Source organism: Amblyraja radiata, chromosome 15 (assembly GCF_010909765.2).
Source record: "Amblyraja radiata isolate CabotCenter1 chromosome 15, sAmbRad1.1.pri, whole genome shotgun sequence".
Taxonomy (NCBI): domain Eukaryota; kingdom Metazoa; phylum Chordata; class Chondrichthyes; order Rajiformes; family Rajidae; genus Amblyraja; species Amblyraja radiata.
Window position 1 is genome coordinate 49,870,790 of NC_045970.1, and position 19,570 is coordinate 49,890,359.

At 46.1% G+C, this 19,570-nt stretch overlaps 1 protein-coding gene across 4 annotated transcripts in view; it reads left to right on the forward strand.

Annotated features, from left to right (window-relative positions):
- The window catches only part of slc25a16 (solute carrier family 25 member 16), a 34,071-nt gene extending 15,807 nt beyond the window's left edge, over window positions 1–18,264 (forward strand). For 3 of the 4 annotated variants that reach the window (XM_033034412.1, XM_033034411.1, XM_033034413.1), the window contains exons 5-10: window positions 253–316; window positions 1,999–2,120; window positions 7,251–7,317; window positions 7,993–8,155; window positions 14,851–14,919; window positions 17,006–18,264. In XM_033034412.1, coding sequence (XP_032890303.1) covers window positions 253–316; window positions 1,999–2,120; window positions 7,251–7,317; window positions 7,993–8,155; window positions 14,851–14,919; window positions 17,006–17,162 — 642 coding nt within the window. In that variant the 3' untranslated portion in view covers window positions 17,163–18,264. Of the gene's footprint in view, window positions 1–252; window positions 317–1,998; window positions 2,121–7,250; window positions 7,318–7,992; window positions 8,156–14,850; window positions 14,924–17,005 lie in introns of those variants that run through there. The other variant, XM_033034414.1, reaches the window with a different exon arrangement.
- The last annotated feature ends 1,306 nt before the right edge of the window (window positions 18,265–19,570 follow it).

Below are 19,570 nucleotides of genomic sequence, written 5' to 3' on the forward strand. Positions count from 1 at the left end.
ATTGGACTCTCAGAGGCTGTGACCTCTGTTGGTCCAGCAAAACGGATAATCCAGAAAGGCTCTGGAACCAAGGATGCCGGAAAATCGGTGGTTGATATCTAATTAATATTGTAGATGTAGATAGACATATAATATAGACCTACTTTACCTTTACTGGAAATGCCACGTGGTGCTGTTGCATTTGTAACACATTAGGATGGAGTTTGCATTTGAAATTGGTAACAAAACAGCTCTTTCTTTTGTTTTGTACAGATTTTGATCAACAAACTAGGTATTGCTGGGCACATTCACCGATTAATGGCCGGAGCCATGGCAGGTATTTATTTCCTTTTGAATTCCAGATACGTTCCCAGGGTATCTTCAGTCGAGAATGGTAGCAAAGTTCCCAAATATCTCATTCCTGAATCTAAAAGTTTTGAAATGAATCGCAAGGATCGGTGTTTGAATATTCTCAGTTGGCAAGAAGGAATAATCATCAAGTTTCCTGAAATCATGTAAATCATCCACACACCAGTTAACTCATCATATTACTGACACTGGCTCCCCAGATACAGGGTGGAAACGGGTCCTTCGGCCCACAGAATCTGTGATCACCGAGTACGCCAACATTATCCTACACACTAGGGCAGGGGTCAGCATCCGTTTCTGCCAAGGGGCCAGGACATATGAGCGGATGGCGGGCCACATCTATCACGTGTACACATGGACCCCGCCCCCATCCTGCCCCGGATGGCAGACATCAAATCACGTGTTCACATTGATTCCGCCCCTTCGAGGACGCCACCCGGAGCACTGAGCTCAAATATCATACTCGCTCCTCCCCGGCCTACTGACAACCCCGATACCGACAGTGAAGCCTGGACACAGAAGGTGCGCGGCTGTGCCAGTGGCTCTGCGCAAGATGTGGTACAGCCAAATCACCTTCCAGGTTCCGGAGGTAGAAAAAAAAAATGCTGGAGAAACTCACTCCCAACATTTTATTTTTTTTCTACCATCGATTTTTCCAGCATTTGCAGTTCTTTCATAAACATTCCAGGTACCGGAGATGACGGAATTCTGAGGGCCGGATGATTGAGGAAAAAAAACGCCTGCGGGCCGGATGATTTTGGGTTTCGGGCCGGATTCGGGCCGGGGGCCTTAGGTTGCCGACCCCTGCACTAGGGCCAATTTACAACGGTAACCTACAAACCTGCACGTCTTTGGGATGTGGGGGGACACTGGAGCACCCGGAGGAAACCCGCACGAACACAGGGAGAACGTGCTAGCTACGCGGACAGCACACAAGGTCCGGATTGAAGCTGGGTCTCTGGTGTTGTGTGGCAACAGCTGCACCACTGTGCTCTTCTAATTCCTTATCCCAGAGAGCTGTGGCGATGTAAAATTGGCCCTAGTGCAGGGGTCGGTAACCTACGGCCCCCGGGCCGAATCCGGCCCGCAGGCGTTTTTTTCCCCTCAATCTCATCCGCCCCACAGTCGTTTGAACAAAAAGGCAGTCATGGGATATGTGGACTGAATGTTAAAACGGCATTGAGGCCGTGAACTTACTGAATGGTGGAGTAGCCATTATGTTAGTGTAGTTTGGTATAATGGTTTGGTGCAGATGTGGGCCTGTTCCTATGTTATCCTGTTGTATGTTCTTAAGGCGTTGACAGTTAGCCTTGTGAGAAATTGATTTATGTTATTGGTGGTTATTTTACAACAAGGGTGATACATTGGTGCAGCTAGTAGCGCTGCTGCCTCTCGGCTTGAGGGGCCCAGGTTGGATCCTGACTACGAGTGCTGTCTGTGTGGAGTTTGCATGCTCACCCTGTGACTGCATGGGCGGCGTGGACCTGGCGGGCCGAAGGGCCTATTTCCATGCTGTGTCTCTAAACTACGATGGCTGGCTTTCATTGTGTATACAAGCTGTTAATGTACTGATATTGCAATTAACATATCTCAACCTTGCATGTTAGGAGTTTTTCCTGACTGTGGCCAATAAATAGTGTTGTCTTGCAGGGATTACTGCAGTGATATGCACCTATCCGCTGGATATGATCCGAGCACGTCTGGCCTTCCAGGTAAAGGGTGAGCACAGGTACGCTGGAATCATTGATGCTTTCAGAGTTATTTATGCACAGGTGCGTACTGAATCTTTCTGTCACACTGTGTAGGTCTCTAGCTAAGGGCTTGTGATTGTGTCAGTTTTGAGTTTACCAACCGTATCTTCAAGAACTCGGTGCACATTTATTTGTGTACTGTTTATACGTTACTGGCTTTCAGTTATTTTATAGTTTATGCAACAATGGCGCAGCGGTAGAGTTGCTGCCTTATCGTGCCAGAGACCCGGGTTCGGTCCTGACTAAGGGTGCGTCTGTACAGAGTTTGTATGTTCTCCCTGTGGCCTGCGTGGGTTTTCTTCTGGTCTCCTACCATACTCCAAAGACGTACAGGTTTGTAGGCTAACTGGCTTGGTTAAGATGTAGCTTAACCCCTGCACTAGGGCCGTCTAAAAACTGTCTGAAGAAGGGTTTCGGCCCGAAACGTCGCCTATTTCCTTCGCTCCATAGATGCTGCTGCACCCGCTGAGTTCCTCCAGCAATTTTGTGTACCTTTGGTTAAGATGTAAATTGGTTAAGATGTCCCTAGTGTGTATAGGATAGTGTTCGTGTGCGGGATCGTTGGTTGGTGCAGCCTTGGTGGGCCGAAGGGCCTGTGCAGGTACAGCAGGCAGTGAAGAAAGCTAATGGAATGTTGGCCTTCATAACAAGAGGATTTCAGTATAGGAGTAAAGAGGTTCTTCTGCAGTTGTATAGAGCTCTGGTGAGACCACATCTGGAGTATTGTATACAGTTTTGGTCTCCTAATTTGAGGAAGGACATCCTTGTGATTGAGGCAGTGCAGCGTGGGTTCACGAGATTGATCCCTGGGATGGCGGGACTGTCATATGAGGAAAGATTGAAAAGACTAGGCTTGTATTCACTGGAGTTTAGAAGGATGAGGGGGATCTTATAGAAACATATAAAATTATAAAAGGACTTGGCAAGCTAGATGCAGGTAAAATGTTCCCAATCTGACTCCAAGCTCAAATTCCCTCCTTTATTCTTCATAATTCAATCCTCTCCCTAGCTACCCTCTTTTTAGTGTATGAAAAAAATCTTTTTTAGTCAAAGGGTGCTGAAATATATGGAATTCACTGCCACCGAAGTGTGGGGAGGCCAAGTCAATGGATATTTTTAAGGCGGAGATTGCGATTCTTAATCAGTACGGGTGTGGGGGGGCGGCAGGAGAATGGGGTTGAGGGAAAGATAGATCAGCCATGATTGAATGACGGAGTAGACTTGTTGGGCCAAATGGCCTAATTCTCCTCCTATAGCTGATGAACATGAAAATACCTTTGAATTTTCTTGTTTAAGAAAGAACTGCATATGCTGGAAAAATCGAAGACAAATATGCTGGAGGAACTCAGTGGGTGGGGCAGCATCTATGGAGCGAAGGAATATGTGGCATTTCGGGTCTAGACCCTTCTTCAGACTGATGTGAGGGTGGGGAGGCCGGGAAGAAGAAAGGAAGAGGCGGAGACAGTGGGCTGTGGGAGAGCTGGGGAGGGGAAAGAGGGAGAAAGCAGGGACTACCTGGAATTGGAGAAGTCAATGTTCAAACCGCTCGGGTGTAAACTAATCTTTCTGTCCTGGGCTTCCTGCATGGCCAGAGTGAGTCCCACCGCAAATTGGAGCAGCACCTCATATTTCGCTTGGGTAGTTTACACCCCAGTGGTATGTACATTGACTGCTCCAATTTCAGGTATTCCTTGCTTTCTCCCTTCTTCCCCTCCCCTTCCCAGCTCTCCCACAGCCGTCTCCACCTCTTCCTTTCTTCTTCCCGCCCCAACCCCACAGCAGTCTGAAGAAGGGTCTCGACTCAACCCTATTCCTTCGCTCCATAGATGCTGTCTCACCCGCTGAGTTTCTCCTGCATTTTGTCTTCCTTTTAATTGTACTCACAAGGACATTTCATGGCCTCTTCAGGCCTTCCTCATTCCCTTTTTCTTGCTCTCTTTATATTCCTTCAGGGCCACGTCTGATATCGGCTTCCTAAATCCTTGTATCTGCTTTCTTTTACTTTTTGACTAAACTTTTAACATTTCATGTCATTCACGGATCCCGAACCTTGGTATCCTTGTCTCTTTCCCTCACTGGAACATGCGATCTTACATTCAGATCATGATTATAAGGATGAACTTCTGTAGGCAGATCAACATTGACCTTGGGAGGAGGTTTCTAAAGGAATTCAAAGGTAGTAATTTGCAAGTTATTATTGGTCAGATTCAGATTCAACTTTATTGTCATTGTGCAGTGTACAGTACAGAGACAATGAAATGCAGTTAGCATCTCCCTAGAAGAGCGACATAAATATGAGCAATAAATAAATCTATTTACGTGCAAACAGTCATAGTATTTTTTTCCTGGTGGGAGGAGTGTCGGGGGGGGTGACTGGCAATCGCCGAGGTACAGTGTTGAGTAGTGTAACAGCCGCAGGGAAGAAGCTGTTCCTGGACCTACTGGTCCGGCAACGGAGAGACCTGTAGCGCCTCCCGGATGGTAGGAGGGTAAACAGTCCGTGGTTGGGGTGAGAGCAGTCCTTGGCGATGCTGAGCGCCCTTCGCAGACAACGCTTGCTCTGGACAGACTCAATGGAGGGGAGTGAGGAACTGGTGATGCGTTGGGCAATTTTCACCACCCTCTGCAGTGCTTTCCGGTCGGAGACAGAGCAGTTGCCATACCAAACTGTGATACAGTTGGTAAGGATGCTCTCGATGGTGCAGCGGTAGAAGTTCACCAGAATCTGAGGAGGCAGGTGGACCTTCTTTAGTCTCCTCAGGAAGAAGAGACGCTGGTGAGCCTTCTTGACCAGAGTTGAGGTATTGCGGGTCCAAGAGAGGTCATCGGAGATGTCGACCCCCAGGAACCTGAAGCTGGAAACACATTCCACCTCCGTCCCGTTAATGTGTTTGGGGGTGTGCGTGCCGCCCCTAGACTTCCTGAAGTCTACAATGAGCTCCTTGATCGTCTTGGAGTTAAGAGCCAGGTTGTTGTCAGCGCAACATGCTGCTAGGAGCTGGACCTCCTCCCTATAGGCCGACTCATCGTTGTTGCTGATGAGGCCAATCACCGTAGTATCATCTGCATACTTGATGATGGTGCTAGTCCCATGTACAGGTGTGCAGTCGTAGGTGAAGAGGGAGTAGAGGAGGGGGCTCAGCACACAGCCCTGTGGTGTATGACTGGAACAGTTCTTGGGCAGCATCCAGAATATCTGTGTAAAAGAATTTTATAAGGACAGAATGTTATGCCTAACAACATGCAATAGTTGACAATAACTTGCATCCCTTGCCCTATGAAGCCTTTATAACTGAGGTGCATTTTGCTTCATTCTTCTCTTTATGATCCTTGAGCCTGTGTACATTTTCTTTACAATGCTGAGCTTTTGAACTCGCTGTTCCCCAACTCAATCTATGTCCACAACAGAGTCCACTTGATTGCGGTGGTCAAAAAAGTCACTGCAACCTTAAACCGTACGATGTTTTTAAGCTTCGTTTACTGATACGGCATAAAAACAGGCCACTTGGTCCACGCCGACCATCGATCACCCATTCCCACTTTCTCATCCGCTTCCTACACACGAGGGGCAATTTAGTTTATCTTAGTTTAGAGATACAGCGTGGAATCAGGCCCTTCGGCCCACCGAGTTCGCACCAACCAGCGATCCCTGCACATTAAAACAATCTTACACACACTAGGGGCCAATTTACACTTATACCAAGCCAATTTACCTACATACCCATACGTCTTTGGAGTGGGAGGAAACTGAAGATCACGGAGAAAACCCACGGGGGGAACGTATAAACTCCGTATAGATAGCACCCGTAGTCTGGATTGAACCCGGGTTCAGGCTTTGTAAGGCAGCAACTCTACCGCTGCGCATCGTGCCGCCTTATTCTACATTCCTGTACTTTCCTCCGGTAGGTGGATGAGAGAAAAGGAAATGGCCAGGGTGACTGTTATCTTGGACTATATTTCCAGCTTTCCTGATACAATGCACCATGAAGATAGTCACAGTGGTCAACACGTCCCAACTACACTAGCCCCACCTCCCCTACTGCCACCTCTGGCAGCTTGTTCCATGCCCCCACCACCCTTTGTGTGAAAAAGTTACCCCTCGGATTCCTATGAACATTTTTCTTCTTCACCTTAAACCTATGTCCTCTGATCGTCGATTCACCTACTCTGGGCAAGAGACTCTGTGCATCTACCCCCTCTATTCCTCAAGATAGGAAGATGTTCAAGATAGAAGGAAGGGACCAGTCTCTGATGGGTTAGGCCGTGTTCGCCACTCTCTGAAGGTTCAGGTGCTGAAGAGCGGAGGTGGCCATACCAGGCTGTTCATATCGCGTCAGGATACTTTCCATCGTATCATTGTACCAAGAGCATTCGCACAAAATACAGAATGTCAGAGGGAAGGTTTAAAGGAGATTTGTGAGGCAGCTTTCTTTTTACACATAGAATAGTAGGTGCCTGCAATGCACTGTCTGGGAAGGTGGTAGAAGCAGATATGATAGCCATCTTTGAGACGGACACAAGTACAGGCAGAATATGGAGGGATATGGACCATGTGCAGGCAGATGGGATTAATTTAGATTGGCATTATAGTCGGTGGTTCAAAGGTGGTGTTCCTGTACTGTCCTCTACTCTGTTTTCATGTATTGTTAGATTCATTGTACACACGTATGTTTGTTTCCGTAATTGACATTTTGACTTTTTAATACCCACTCTATTTTACTCGAGAACTCTTAAATTATTCACTGATGCCTGTGATAAACACAAGTGCTGGAATAACTCGGCATGTCAGGCAGCATCTCTGAGGGAAAAGGCATAGATGACGTTTTGGGTCGGAATCCTTTTTCAGACGGACCCGAAAAGTCACCTATTCCTTTTCTCCAGAGAGGCTGTTTGATCTGCTGAGTTACATCAGCATTTTATGTCTATCTTTGTTATAAACCAGTATCTGCAGTTCCTTATATATTTTCCCTGTGATACATCACCTCCACTTGTCAGACTATGCACTCTGCTCACTTGCCTTATGTTGTCAGATTTCAAGGAAGTCAATACCTTTATAGATGGTCCTGAGACTTAAATCTGTTATTAACATGTGGCAACTTAGTTTCACTGTAATATTATTCAAATCTTGGTGTTTTTGTCTTGTTTTGTAAGGAAGGAGGATATCGAGGATTTTACAGAGGCCTGACTCCTACTATCATTGGCATGGCTCCTTATGCTGGTAATCTAAAAGAACATTTTATCTCATTTGGCTTATTCTTGGTTGGCTGGTGTAAAATGTATAATAATGTTTGGCAGGGTAATGTAAAAAACAGGGTTATGATGAATTTAGTAAGCACTCTCCCAATTTTGCCATTTTAACTTCTAGTTTAGACTTTACCGTAGAGATACAGCGTCAAAACAGGCCCTTCGGCCCACCGAGCCCAGGCCAGCCAGCGATCATCCCATACACTAGCACTATCCTACACACCAGGGACAATTTACATTTACAATTTTACAGAAGCTAAATAACCTACATACCTGTAGGTCTTTGGAGTGTGGGAGGAAACCGGAGCACTCGGAGAAAATCCACGCAGTCACAAGGAGAACATATAAACTCCATACAGTCAGGTTCTATCCCGGGTCTCCAGAGCTGTAAGGCAGCAACTCTACCGCTGTGCCGCCCTTGAAGTGTTATTCAGTGAGATGTCATGCATCTTTGCAGCTTGAAGAGTAATGCATGGGCCATGCCTCGCTGCAGTCTTTATCCTGCACCCTCCATGTTGACTGATTTTACATCCTACTCTTCAGTATTTTTTTGGTTTAATCAGAAGAGGCCATTTACAATTGCAGCATGTTTAGGATAGGCAGCAATTTAAAAAATCCATTTATTTTGCATTATTGATATTACTATCAGGTATTTCCTTCTTCACATTTGGCACCTTGAAGAGTATTGGACTCAGCCATGCCCCTGGTGTGCTGGGAAGGCCTTCTTCTGACAATCCCGATGTCATGGTATTAAAATCCCACGTGAATCTGATGTGTGGTGGAATAGCAGGAGCGTTTGCCCAAACAATATCGTAAGTTTTCATCTTCACCTTTGTGGACATGGGGGGGGGGGGGGGAGAAGAGGAGGGTGGAGAAAGTATTGATCTGTGCCATGAATGATCCGGGCCATGAGAGGCATAGATTAGGTAGATGCTCAGTCTCTTGCGCAGAGTAGGGGAATTGAAGACCAGAGAACATAGGTTCAAGGTGAAGGGGAAAAGGTTTAATAGGAATCTAAGGGGTAACTTTTTCACACAAAGGATGGTGGGTGTATGGAACAAGCTGCAAGAGGAGGTAGTTGAGGCTGGGACCATCCCAACGTTTAAGAAACAGTTAGACAGGTACATGGATAGGACAGGTTTGGAGGGATATGGACCAAGCGCATGCAGGTGGGATTAGTGTAGCTGGGACATGTTGGCCGGTGTGGGTAATTTGGGTCGAAGGGCCTGTTTCCACACTGTATCTCTCTAGGACTATGAATACTTAGCTTCTCTGAAGTATAAATACGAGACTTATTTAAAAGCTATAATTCACGAAAAGTCCAAACATTTCTTCATTGAGAGATGTTTACAAGATACAATTCAGTTGGAAATACTTGCCCATGTTCATAAGCAGAAGTTGAAATAGTTAATGTGTAATAAAAAGGTATTGCAGATGCTGGTTTATACCAAAGGTAGACACAATGCTGAACTTTCAGTTTTATCACCGCATTCTCCATACTACATTCAGTCTGAAGAAGGGTCCAGACCCAAAATGTTACCCATCCATGTTGTTCAGGGATGCTGCCTGATCTGCTGAGTTACTCCAGCATTTTGCGTCTTTCCTTGGTGAACCAGCATCTGCAGTTCCTTGTTTCTACAAACATCCACGATTGATTAAGTTGCACAGAGTTCTGAGAAGTACAGACAGTAACCAGCGACAGAGATCAAGGTGGAAAGATTGGTGGGAAGATGAATAAAATAATTACACGCACAGTCTGAAGAAGGGTCTCTACCCGAAATGTCACCCATTCCTTCTCGCCAGAGCTGCTGCCTGTCCTGCTGAGATACTCCAGCGTTTTGTGTTTATCTTCAGTGTAAAGCAGCATCTGCAGTTCATTCCTGCACACACACAGTGGAGTTTGGATTCCCCTGTCTGAAAGCATAATTTCATCACCTTCACTGGATGACCATTGCAGGAAATGTAACCTTCCGGGGCAGCAGTTGAAGACTGGGAATAACTCCGGGAAGATCCAATAGAAATATATAAAAATATATAGGGTAGACAGTCAGAACCTTTTCCCCAGCATGGATATGTCAAAGACAAGCGGGCGGGCATAGCATCAAGGCGAGAAGGGTAAAGTGTAAAGCCTGCAATGCACTGCCAAGGGTGGTGGTGGAGGCAGATACGATACTGGCATCTAAAAGGCTTTCAGATAAGATAAGCACATGGATATGCAGGGGATGGTGGCATGTAGATCACATGCAGGCAAATGAGCTTAGTTTATCTTGAGATGTTCTGTGGGCCAAAAGGCTTGTCGCTGTGCTGTTGCACGTAAATAGTTCCATCGACCAAATTGTAACCAGCTCTGCTGATAAGATTGAATGGGGGTTCTGCAGGTGGGATTGAACCAGGTTCTGCTGATAGAGGTCCTGTTGGTCAAAGCTGAACAGGATCACCTGATCAATAGCACCCTTTGGTAATGTTGATAGAGGTTCTGTTACTGATTATTTCTGGTTCGCAGAGTCCAATTTTAACCCATTTTGATGATCAAAATTACTGTAGGTTCAAGTAACCAGACTATTCGAGCACATGTTTTGGATTTGGCCTCATGATAGGGACAGACATCATGGACTATAGGACCTGTGCCTGCGCTATACTGTTCTATGTCGATCAAATTTCAAGATATTTCCTCAAATTTATAGACACTTCTGAATAGATCGTAGTAGTTTCCACAATAAAATTTGTACGGTTGGGGAGGGCAAGCCGATGGATATTTTTACGGCGGAGATTGACAGATTCTGGATTAGTAAAGGTATCGGGGGTTATGAGAAGAAGGCAGGAGAAAGGGGTAAAGAGGGAAAGATAGATCAGCCATGATTGAATGGTGGACTAGGCTTGATGGGCTGAATGGGCTAATTCTGCGCAAAGAACTTATGAACTGAATGCTTCTCCAGATTTCAATGAAACTGGATCTTGTCATCAAATTGGATCTCGTGACTGGATTATAGCTTCATGCAATTGATTTTGAGGCATCTCTGATCTTCAACATACAAGAGGATTTGGTGACAAAATAGAACCCGCTGCTGTGAGTAGATTGTAATAAGTTCAGCGATTACATGAAGAGTTGTAGCTGATCGAACACCAGGAACTGCAGGGATGCTGCTTTACACAAAGACACACACTGCTGGAATAACCCAGTGGGTCAGGCTGAATGTGGCCAGGTGACTTTTCGGGTCAGGACCCTTCTTCAGATCTGTTGATCGTGCATCAATGATTGAATTGTTATGTTATTGGAGCAGAATTGGCAACTTAGGCCCATCAAGTCTACTCCGCCATGCAATCATGGCTGATCTATCTTTCCCTCTCAACCCCATTCTCCTGCCTTCTCCCCATAACCCCTGACACCTGTACTAATCAAGAATCTGTCAATCTCTGCCTTAAAAATACCCATTGACAGCTTCCACAGCCTTCTGTAGCAATGAATTCCTCAGATTCACCACTCTCTGAAATTCCTCCTCATCTCCTTTCTAAAGGTACGTCCTTTAATTCTGAGGCTATGGCCTCTGGTCCTAGACTCTCCCACTAGTTGAAACATCCTCTCCACATCTACTCTATCCAGGCCAATCACTATTGGGTAGGTTTCTATTAGGTGTCCCCTCATCCTTCTAAACTCCAGCGATTACAGGTCCCATGTCGTCAAACGCCCATCGTGCGTTAACCCAATCATTCCTGGGATCGTTCTCGTCAACTGCCTCTGGACCCTCTCCAAAGCCAGCACATCCTTCCTCGGATACGGAGCCCAAAACCGCTCACAATAGATCGACTTGTGAGATGTCTTGCTGCGGACAGAGTAAGATTATAACGAACCAAAGTCTTCTGATCAGTTTATAACAAACTTTGCAGGTTAAAATGTGACCGGTTCCCCAGATCATAAAGTTTCTGCTGATCTATAAGGCAACAGGTTCCGGGGATCAAATCACACTGCCACCTTATGGACATTTTTTTCATGATCCTTGCTTTAGTTTTCAAATCGTAATCGGTTCAGCTGGTCATGGTCACTTTGTCCTCCTTTGTCCCTGGGCACTAGGGTTGCTGTGTCAATGTGGTCTCCACTGTACACCTGTAGAAGTTCGAGAGAGTATTTGTCGACATATCAAATCTCCTCAAAACTTGCAAGGAAATAGAGGCGTTGATGGCCTTTCTTTCTGGTTGCATCAATGTACTGGGTCCGAGACAGATCGTCACAGATATGCACGCCCAGGAACTTGAAGATTTTGACCAAGCCATTTATTCAGAATCACAGGTTTAAACCTGACCATGGCAACTGAGGAGTTAGTCTCGACCCGAAACGTCACCTATTCCTTCGCTCCTCACCCGCTGAGTTTCTCTGGCATTTTTGTCTACCTATGGTAACTGAGGAAGTCATATTCAACTACAGATCGTTCTGCATGCTTTCATAAACCGTAATTAGATATAACACCATTGCTGTATTGGGGAACACAGTGTGGATAATGCAGACCAAATTACTTGTAATGCGAGACACCACAGGTGGCCATGGAAATCGGCAAGCAATCACCTCGAATTACATTTGTGCCGCCTTACTCTACTAAACAGTACAACATACAGCCTTTAGTATTTTTAGCTTGCAGTAAAGTAACCAAAATAAACTTTGTGTTTGATGAAAAAGACTTCTAATATTGAAAATCCCTCATGCAAATAAACGTTACTGTTCCAAGTCTGAAACCACACCAACCTACCAACAACTAGAGAGCAATCCTGAGCTACTCTCGACCTCATAGGAGACCCTCGGACTATCATTGATCGGACTTTATCTTGCACTAAACATTATTCGCGTTTTTCCCTTGATCAAGTATCTGTGCACTGTAGATGTCTCGATTGTAATCGTGTATTATCCTTCCCCTGACCGGTTAGCACGCAACAAAAGCTTTTCATTGTACCTTAGTACATGTGACAATCGGCTAACTAAACTCTCTAAGCCCCTAAGCTACTTGCCCCATTAACACAATGGTTTTTAGAACACCATTTTCTATAACACAAGGGTTCAAGGTAATAGCAGAGCTACCTGTAATTCAATAAACCTGAAATAAAGTAAAAGAAAGAGAGAGAGAGGTATCAATTTCCAAGCTCTCCCTTGCTCCCTGCTAACCATTCCCCCGTTCATACCTATATTGGGTTTTTTTCTATAAATGCGATCCGACCTGCGGAGTGATTTCATGATTTTCTGAGGGATTTTCCCACGATCTCTTAAGCTTTTTGATTTTGTTTTAAGCCAATAGTTTGCTTGTAAGAGGTTCTCCGGGTTTTAATAATAGTTTAAATTGCACACACAGAAATGTTCTTATCTACATTTTTAGGTATTTTTCCCCCAACATGTTCAGCAGGTTTTGTTCGATATGATTACCTGATCGTCAGAATACATTGCCTAGGCACAAAGTGCTGGAGTAACTCAGTGGGTCAGGCAGCTTCTCTGGAGAAAAAAGATGGGTGACGTTTCTTGTCTGGACCCTTTATTCAGACTGAAGGTTGGGTGGAGGGGGTGGGGGGGAGGTGAGTGGGGTGAAAAGCTGGAGGCGAGAAAAGACTAGGACCAGTCCGAGCCAGCCACAAATGACCTTGGGCAGGGCGGTGCCCTGGTGGGCCCATTATTGGCTAGGGAAGGTCAAAAGTGATAGGAGCAGATTTGGCCATTTGGCCCATCAAGTCTAATCCACCATTCAATCATGGCTGATCTATCTCTCCCTCCTAACCCCACGCTCCCGCCTTCTCCACCCATAACCCCTGACACCCCTGGAAGGTGTGATCTCAAGGGAGATACAATGTAGAGAGCTGTGGAACTGGTTAAATGACTAGAGGGGTGGAATGAATGAGGGAAAGAGGAAGTTGAGGGGAAGGGTAGTATAGGTAGAAGTCACTTAAAATGAGAGATTTCAAAGTTAATTCTGCTCGGTTGTAAGCCACCCAAGTAGAAATATGAGTTGCTGTCCTTCCAATTTGCATATGGCGTCCCTCTGGCCATGGAGGAGCCACGCCCAGGACAGTATGGGAAGGGGGAATTGAAATGGTTGGCAAGCAGAAGATCCCGTCGGCCTCGGCGGTCCGTGTGTAAGCGTTCAGCGAAACCTTCATCAGAATACATTAATCAGCTAATCTTTCAGTCACTCTCAAATAAAAGATTGCGTTGACTGGGCACTACTGTAAAAGCCAAAGTATGAATGGATTTTTGAATGGATAAATAATGGAATTGGGTCTGGTACGTGTGGATGGATATCACAACATCAGCGGGTACATCACAATATCACAACATCAGCGGGTACAATTTCAATCTTTGTTAGACATTTAAACAAGTACATGAATAGGAAATATTTGGAGGGAGATGGAGGCAAATGAAGGTGAAGGTGGTTGTCAAAAATTGCAGCAGGATCTAGAATAAGTTGTGTAAGTGGACTGAGGAAAGGTGGTACAGTGAAATGTGAGGGGTTTCATTTTGGGAAGTCTAACATAGGCAGGGCCTATACAGTGAATGGTGGGGCTCTGGGAAGTGTTGTAGAGCAGAGGGATCTACGAGTACAGGTCCATGATTCCTTAAAAGTGGCATCTCAAGTTAATAGGGTGGTCAAAAAGAATTTCTGTACGTTGGCCTTCATCAGTCAGTATTGAGTATAGAAGTTGGGAGGTCATGTTGCAGTTGTATTAGACGTTGGTGAGGCCGTATTTAGCGTATTGTGTTCAGTTTTGGGCACCGTGTTATGGGAAAGATGTTGTTAACCTGGAAAGGGTATAGAGAGGATTTACAAGGATGTTGCCAGGACTTGAGGGTCTGAGCTGTAGGGAGAGGTTGGGCAGACTAGGAGTCTCGTTCTTCCTTGGAGCGCAGGAAGATGAGGGGTGATCTTATTGAGGTGTTGAAAATCATGAGGTAAACGCACAGCGGGAAAATCGGGTAAACGCACAGTCTCTTGCTCTGAGCAGGGGAATCAAGAACTAGAGGACATGGGTTTAAGGTGAGAGGGGGAAAGATTTAATAGGAACCAGAGGGGTAACTTTTTTACACAAAAGTGTGGTGGGTGCATGGATCGAGCTGCCGGAGGAAGTAGTTGAGGCAGATACTATCGCAACATTTAAGAAATAATTAGACAGGTACATGGATAGGACAGGCTTAGAGGGATACGGGCCTAATGCAGGCAGGTGGTACTAATGTAGATGGGACATGTTGGTCCACATGGGCAAGTTGGGCTGAAGGGCCTGCGTCAAACCTGGGGACTACCTCAGATACTTCAGTATTGATCGGCAGGTACAAGGAGGGTTGAAGGGCCTTTTTCCGTGCTGGTCGTCACTATGACACGCGGACTTTCCAAGATGAGTGTTCCTTTTTAAAATCAGATGCATGAACCGAGATTTGACCTTGATACTGATTCAGCTTGTTTTCCTGAAGGTTGATGCAGAACATAAAATGCAATAATGATGGTTGATTTAACAAATTATTAACAAACTGTGTGGTTTGTAGGTACCCACTAGACGTGGCTCGACGGCGAATGCAATTGGGTTCCGCTTTGGCTGAGGCTGACAAATATGTGTAAGTACCCGTATTTCTGGCAACAATGCCAAAATGAAACATCTCTGTTTCTATCTGTGCTCCACAGTAAAGCACTCTTCACAAATCTCAGGTACATCCAAATCATTGACCGAAATATGACGAGTGGGCAGTTTTGATGTCCATGAGCAACAAATGGATATCACATGTGTAGGAAGGAACTGCAGATGCTGGTTTGAAGCGAAGATAGACACAAAATGCTGGAGCAACTCAGCGGGACAGGCAGCATCTCTGGAGAGGAATGGGACACTTCTTCAGAACGTCTCGACCCAAAACGTCGCCCATTCCTTCTCTCCAGAGATGCTGCCTGTCCCGCTGAGTTACTCCAGCATTTTGTGTCTATCTAAAATGGATATCACAACTAAGTCCCAAAAACAATTGCTCACAGGGAGAACGCGCAAACTCCAAGCGTACAACTCCCGCGGTCAGGACCGATCCTGGGCCTCTGGCATTGTGAGGCAGCGGCTCCTCCTGTGGCATCACTGATCACATGTCATCCTTTGCCCTTGCTGCTGGCCGCTACATCTGTGGTGCAGTAGTTCCGTATGCCAAACTTGCCCATTCTGGCTCAGCTGACACTGCAGGTCATTGTGTGCTAGCTATCAGCTGCAAGGTAATCATTGCATGCCAGAGTGTTGTTTTGGACGAGAGCAGAGCCTCTGGTATTACTTTGCCAAGTCCACAGTCAGTGGACCCCAGTTTTGCGACCCCCCCCTGATAGTTGGATATCTAACAGTAGGGACCATTCCAACTTCAGTGACCTTATGTTCACGCTGCAACCCTAGAAACCCCTAAGGGCAGCACAGTGGCACAGCGGTAGAGTTGCTGCCTTACAGCGAATGCAGCGCCAGAGACCCGGGTTCGATCCTGACTACGGGTGCTGTCTGTACGGAGCTTGTACGTTCTCTCCGTGAACTGCGTGGGTTTTCTTCGATGTTTTTCGGTTTCCTCCCACACTCCAAAGACTTACAGGTATGTAGGTTAATTGGTTTGGTAAATGTAAAAATTGTCTGTAGAGGGAATAGGATAGTGTTAATGTGCGGGGATAGCTGGTTGTCGCCGACCTGGTGGGCCAAAAGGGCCTTTTTCCGCCCTGTTTCTCTAAACTAAACTAAATAAATCCCACAGAATGATTGGGTGGCACGGTGGAGCAGTGGTAGAGTTGCTGCCTTTCAGCTGCAGAGATGCGGGTTTGATCCTGACTACGGATGCTGACTGTATGGAGTTTGTACATTCTCCCTGTGACTTGCGTGGGTTTTCTCCCATTTCTTTTCCCTATACAACCCTCCACTACCATCTCTACAGTTTGAATTCTCCCTTTCCAAGTTCTGGCAATGGATCTTCAAACCTGAAATATTAACTGGTTCTCTTTCCACAGATGTTGCCTGACATTCTGCATGTCGACAACTTTTCTAGCATCTGCAGTCCTTGATTTCTATAACCATCAGTTTAGTTTAGAGTTACAACCCGGAAACAGGCCATTCGGCACGCCGACCAGCAATCTCTGTACACTAACACTATCCTACACACTAGGGACAATTTACAATTTTACCAAAGTCAATTAACCTATATACCTGTACATCTTTGGAGTGTGGGAAGAAACCAGAGCACCCGGGGAAAACTCGTACAGGTCACGGGGAGAACGTACGAACTCCATACAGGCAGCACCCATAGTCAGGATCGAACCTGGATCTCTGGCGCTGTAAGGCAGCAATTCCACCTCTGCATCACCGTGCCGCCCCTGATGGTCATCAAACATAGAACGGTACAGCACAGGATCGGGCCCTTTGGGATATGTTTGTTCTGAACTTGAAGCCAAGTTAAACTGATCTCATCTGCCTGTACCTGATCCCTAACCCTCGATCCCATGCACTTCTATGCATCCATCTAAAAGCTTCTTAAACGCCACTACGGTATCTGCCTCCACCACTACCACCCCTGGCAATGCGTTCCAAGCCCCCACCCTCTTTTAATCAACGATGTTGTCATTATTCAGTTAATTCGGAAGGAAAATAATTATGTGTAAATGATGATGATGGTTTCTTGTTCTATCTTTCTCCTTCATCAGGACAATGTCCAAGACTCTGAGATATGTCTACGATCAACATGGCTTACGGAGGGGCCTGTACCGAGGCCTCACTCTCAATTACATCCGCTGTATCCCCTCGCAGGCTGTGGCCTTTACCACCTACGAACTGATGAGGCAGGCTCTTCACCTCAACTGAGGGACCATCGAGTTCATCGTCACAACCACCACGTATCAATCATGAGAAGATTTGCCTCTGCTGACTGTTCCGACCGTCTTTGGAGACGATTATTTATTTAATGAAGTGACTGTGATTCGGGTTTGAAGATCGGCATCACTGTGCTTCGGCCAAGATTTTGCTTTTGGACGGTCCTTCAGAATTACGCCACGGGTTCTTTAATGTCATTTCAAAAGAGCTGAAGGGCCTCGGTAGAACCATCATTAGACGGGTGGCCCCTTTGACCGTGCCGCACTGAAGTGCCGGCCAAAGAATTTAGCTTCCGTTCTCCCCCGGTAAGCCACACTTCAAAATCTATCAACTCGGGCAAGAGTGCTGCCAATTGGACTGCACCTGCTGAACCACATGCGAGTCTGGCCCTGTGCATAGACACGATGGCGTCCGTTAACTGAGATACAACCGCCACATCCACCCTCCACAAGCTTTCAGCTGTGAGGAAACCATTCAAACCCAACTTAAGGGAAAGATCCTTTGTATCTACTGTTCAGAGCATTTCACTGCATCTAGAGATGTGCACCTTCCATAAGCTTCCAGCTCTGAGGAAACCATCCTTCAGCCCAACTTAAGGAGAAGACCCTTTGTATCTCCTGTTCATAACATTTCACTGCACCTACACCTTCCATAAGCTTCCCGTTCATAGCATTTCACTGCATCTACAGACGTATGTGCACCTGTCGAGACATTGACTTGAAAATAACTTGTCGAGAAATTGACTTGAAGTTCGACTTAACTGAAACTTCTCTACATAAAATGAAGTATTGCTGAAGTGGTCGCTGGTTTAGGACATGCCCGTTTCCTCCACTGCCAACAGGGGTCGGAGCTATTTGGGGAAACGCGAGACCGTTGTTATTTACTCGCAGAAGATCTGGGACCAGCTCAACCAGCAGGGTTTGGAAATGAGGGCTGGCAGTCCACGGGTCTGCAGAGTCTCGTCAACGCCTGGCCACGACTGGCGCCGAGTCCATCGCTAAACGCCGCACATGCTCAAGACCACCAAAACCATCACATTTCTCGGCATTTATTTCTTGTAATCTTCAACTGCAGTAAATCCTTGTGAACATTTGTTGCTGCTGATGTTTTATTGTATTCTGCTTCATTGGAGGCAGGAGATCATAATCATATAAATGAGTCACATTAATGTCATATATCTAGTGATGCTGTCATGTTTCAGGGCAGCAATGGCAAGGCCATCTAGGAGCAGAATTAGGCCATTCAGCTCATCAGGTCTACTCCGCCATTCAATCATGGCTAATCTATCCCTCTCAACCCCATGCTCCTACTTTCTCCCCATAACCGCTGACATCTGTACGAATCAAAAATCTGTCCATCTCCGCCTTAAAAATATCCATTGATATTAAAACAATTCCTCCTTGTCTCCTTTCTAGAGTTACGTACACCCTTTAATTCTGTGATTAAGCTTATGTTCCGAGACCCCCACAAGTGGAAACATTGTCTCCACATGCACTCTATCCAGGCCATCGTTGAGTTGGTCATGGAACATAGAAGGGTACAGCTCAGGACTCGACCCTTTGGGGCATGTTTGTGCAGAACATGATGCCAAGTTAAACTGATCTTATCTGCCTGTACTGGTTCCCTATCCCTCGATTTCCTGCACCTGTATGCATCTATCTAAAAGCTACTATCATATCTGCACCACTACCACCCCTTGTTTGTGTGGGGGGGGGGGAGTAAATAAACTTGCCCCGCACATCTCCTTGAAAACTTTCCCCCTCCCACCTTATGCCCTCACGTGGGAAAATGGTTCTGACTACCCTATTTATGCCCCTCATAATTTTGTATATTTCTATCGAGTCTCCTCTCAACTTCTGATGATCCAGACCAAATAATCCATGTCTATCCAACCACTCCCTGTAACTGAAACACTCTAATCCAGGCAGTGTTCTGGTGAACTTCCCCTGCACCCTCTCCAAAGCCACCACACTCTGATATTGTAATGGGGTGACGAGAACAGCACACAATCTTCCAAATGCAGCCCAACCAAAGTCCTATAGAGCTTTAGGGTGGCACAGTGGGGCATCGGCAGAGTTGCTGCCTAACAGCACCAGAGACACAGGTTCAATCTTGACAACGAGCGCTGTCTGCACGGAGTTTGTACGTTCTTCCTGTGACCACGTGGATTTTCTCTGCGTGCTCTGGTTTCCTCCCACACTCCTAAGACGTGCAGGTTTGTAGGTTAATTGGCTTTGGTTAAAAATTATAATTGTCCCTCGTGTGGATAGTGCGTGCATACCGGGGGTGATCGCTGGTCGGTGTCGACTCGGTGAGCCGAAGGGCCTGTGTCCACGCTGTTTCTAAAGTCTATAGAGCTGCATCCTGACTCTTATACTCAATCCCCCCCCCCCCCCCCC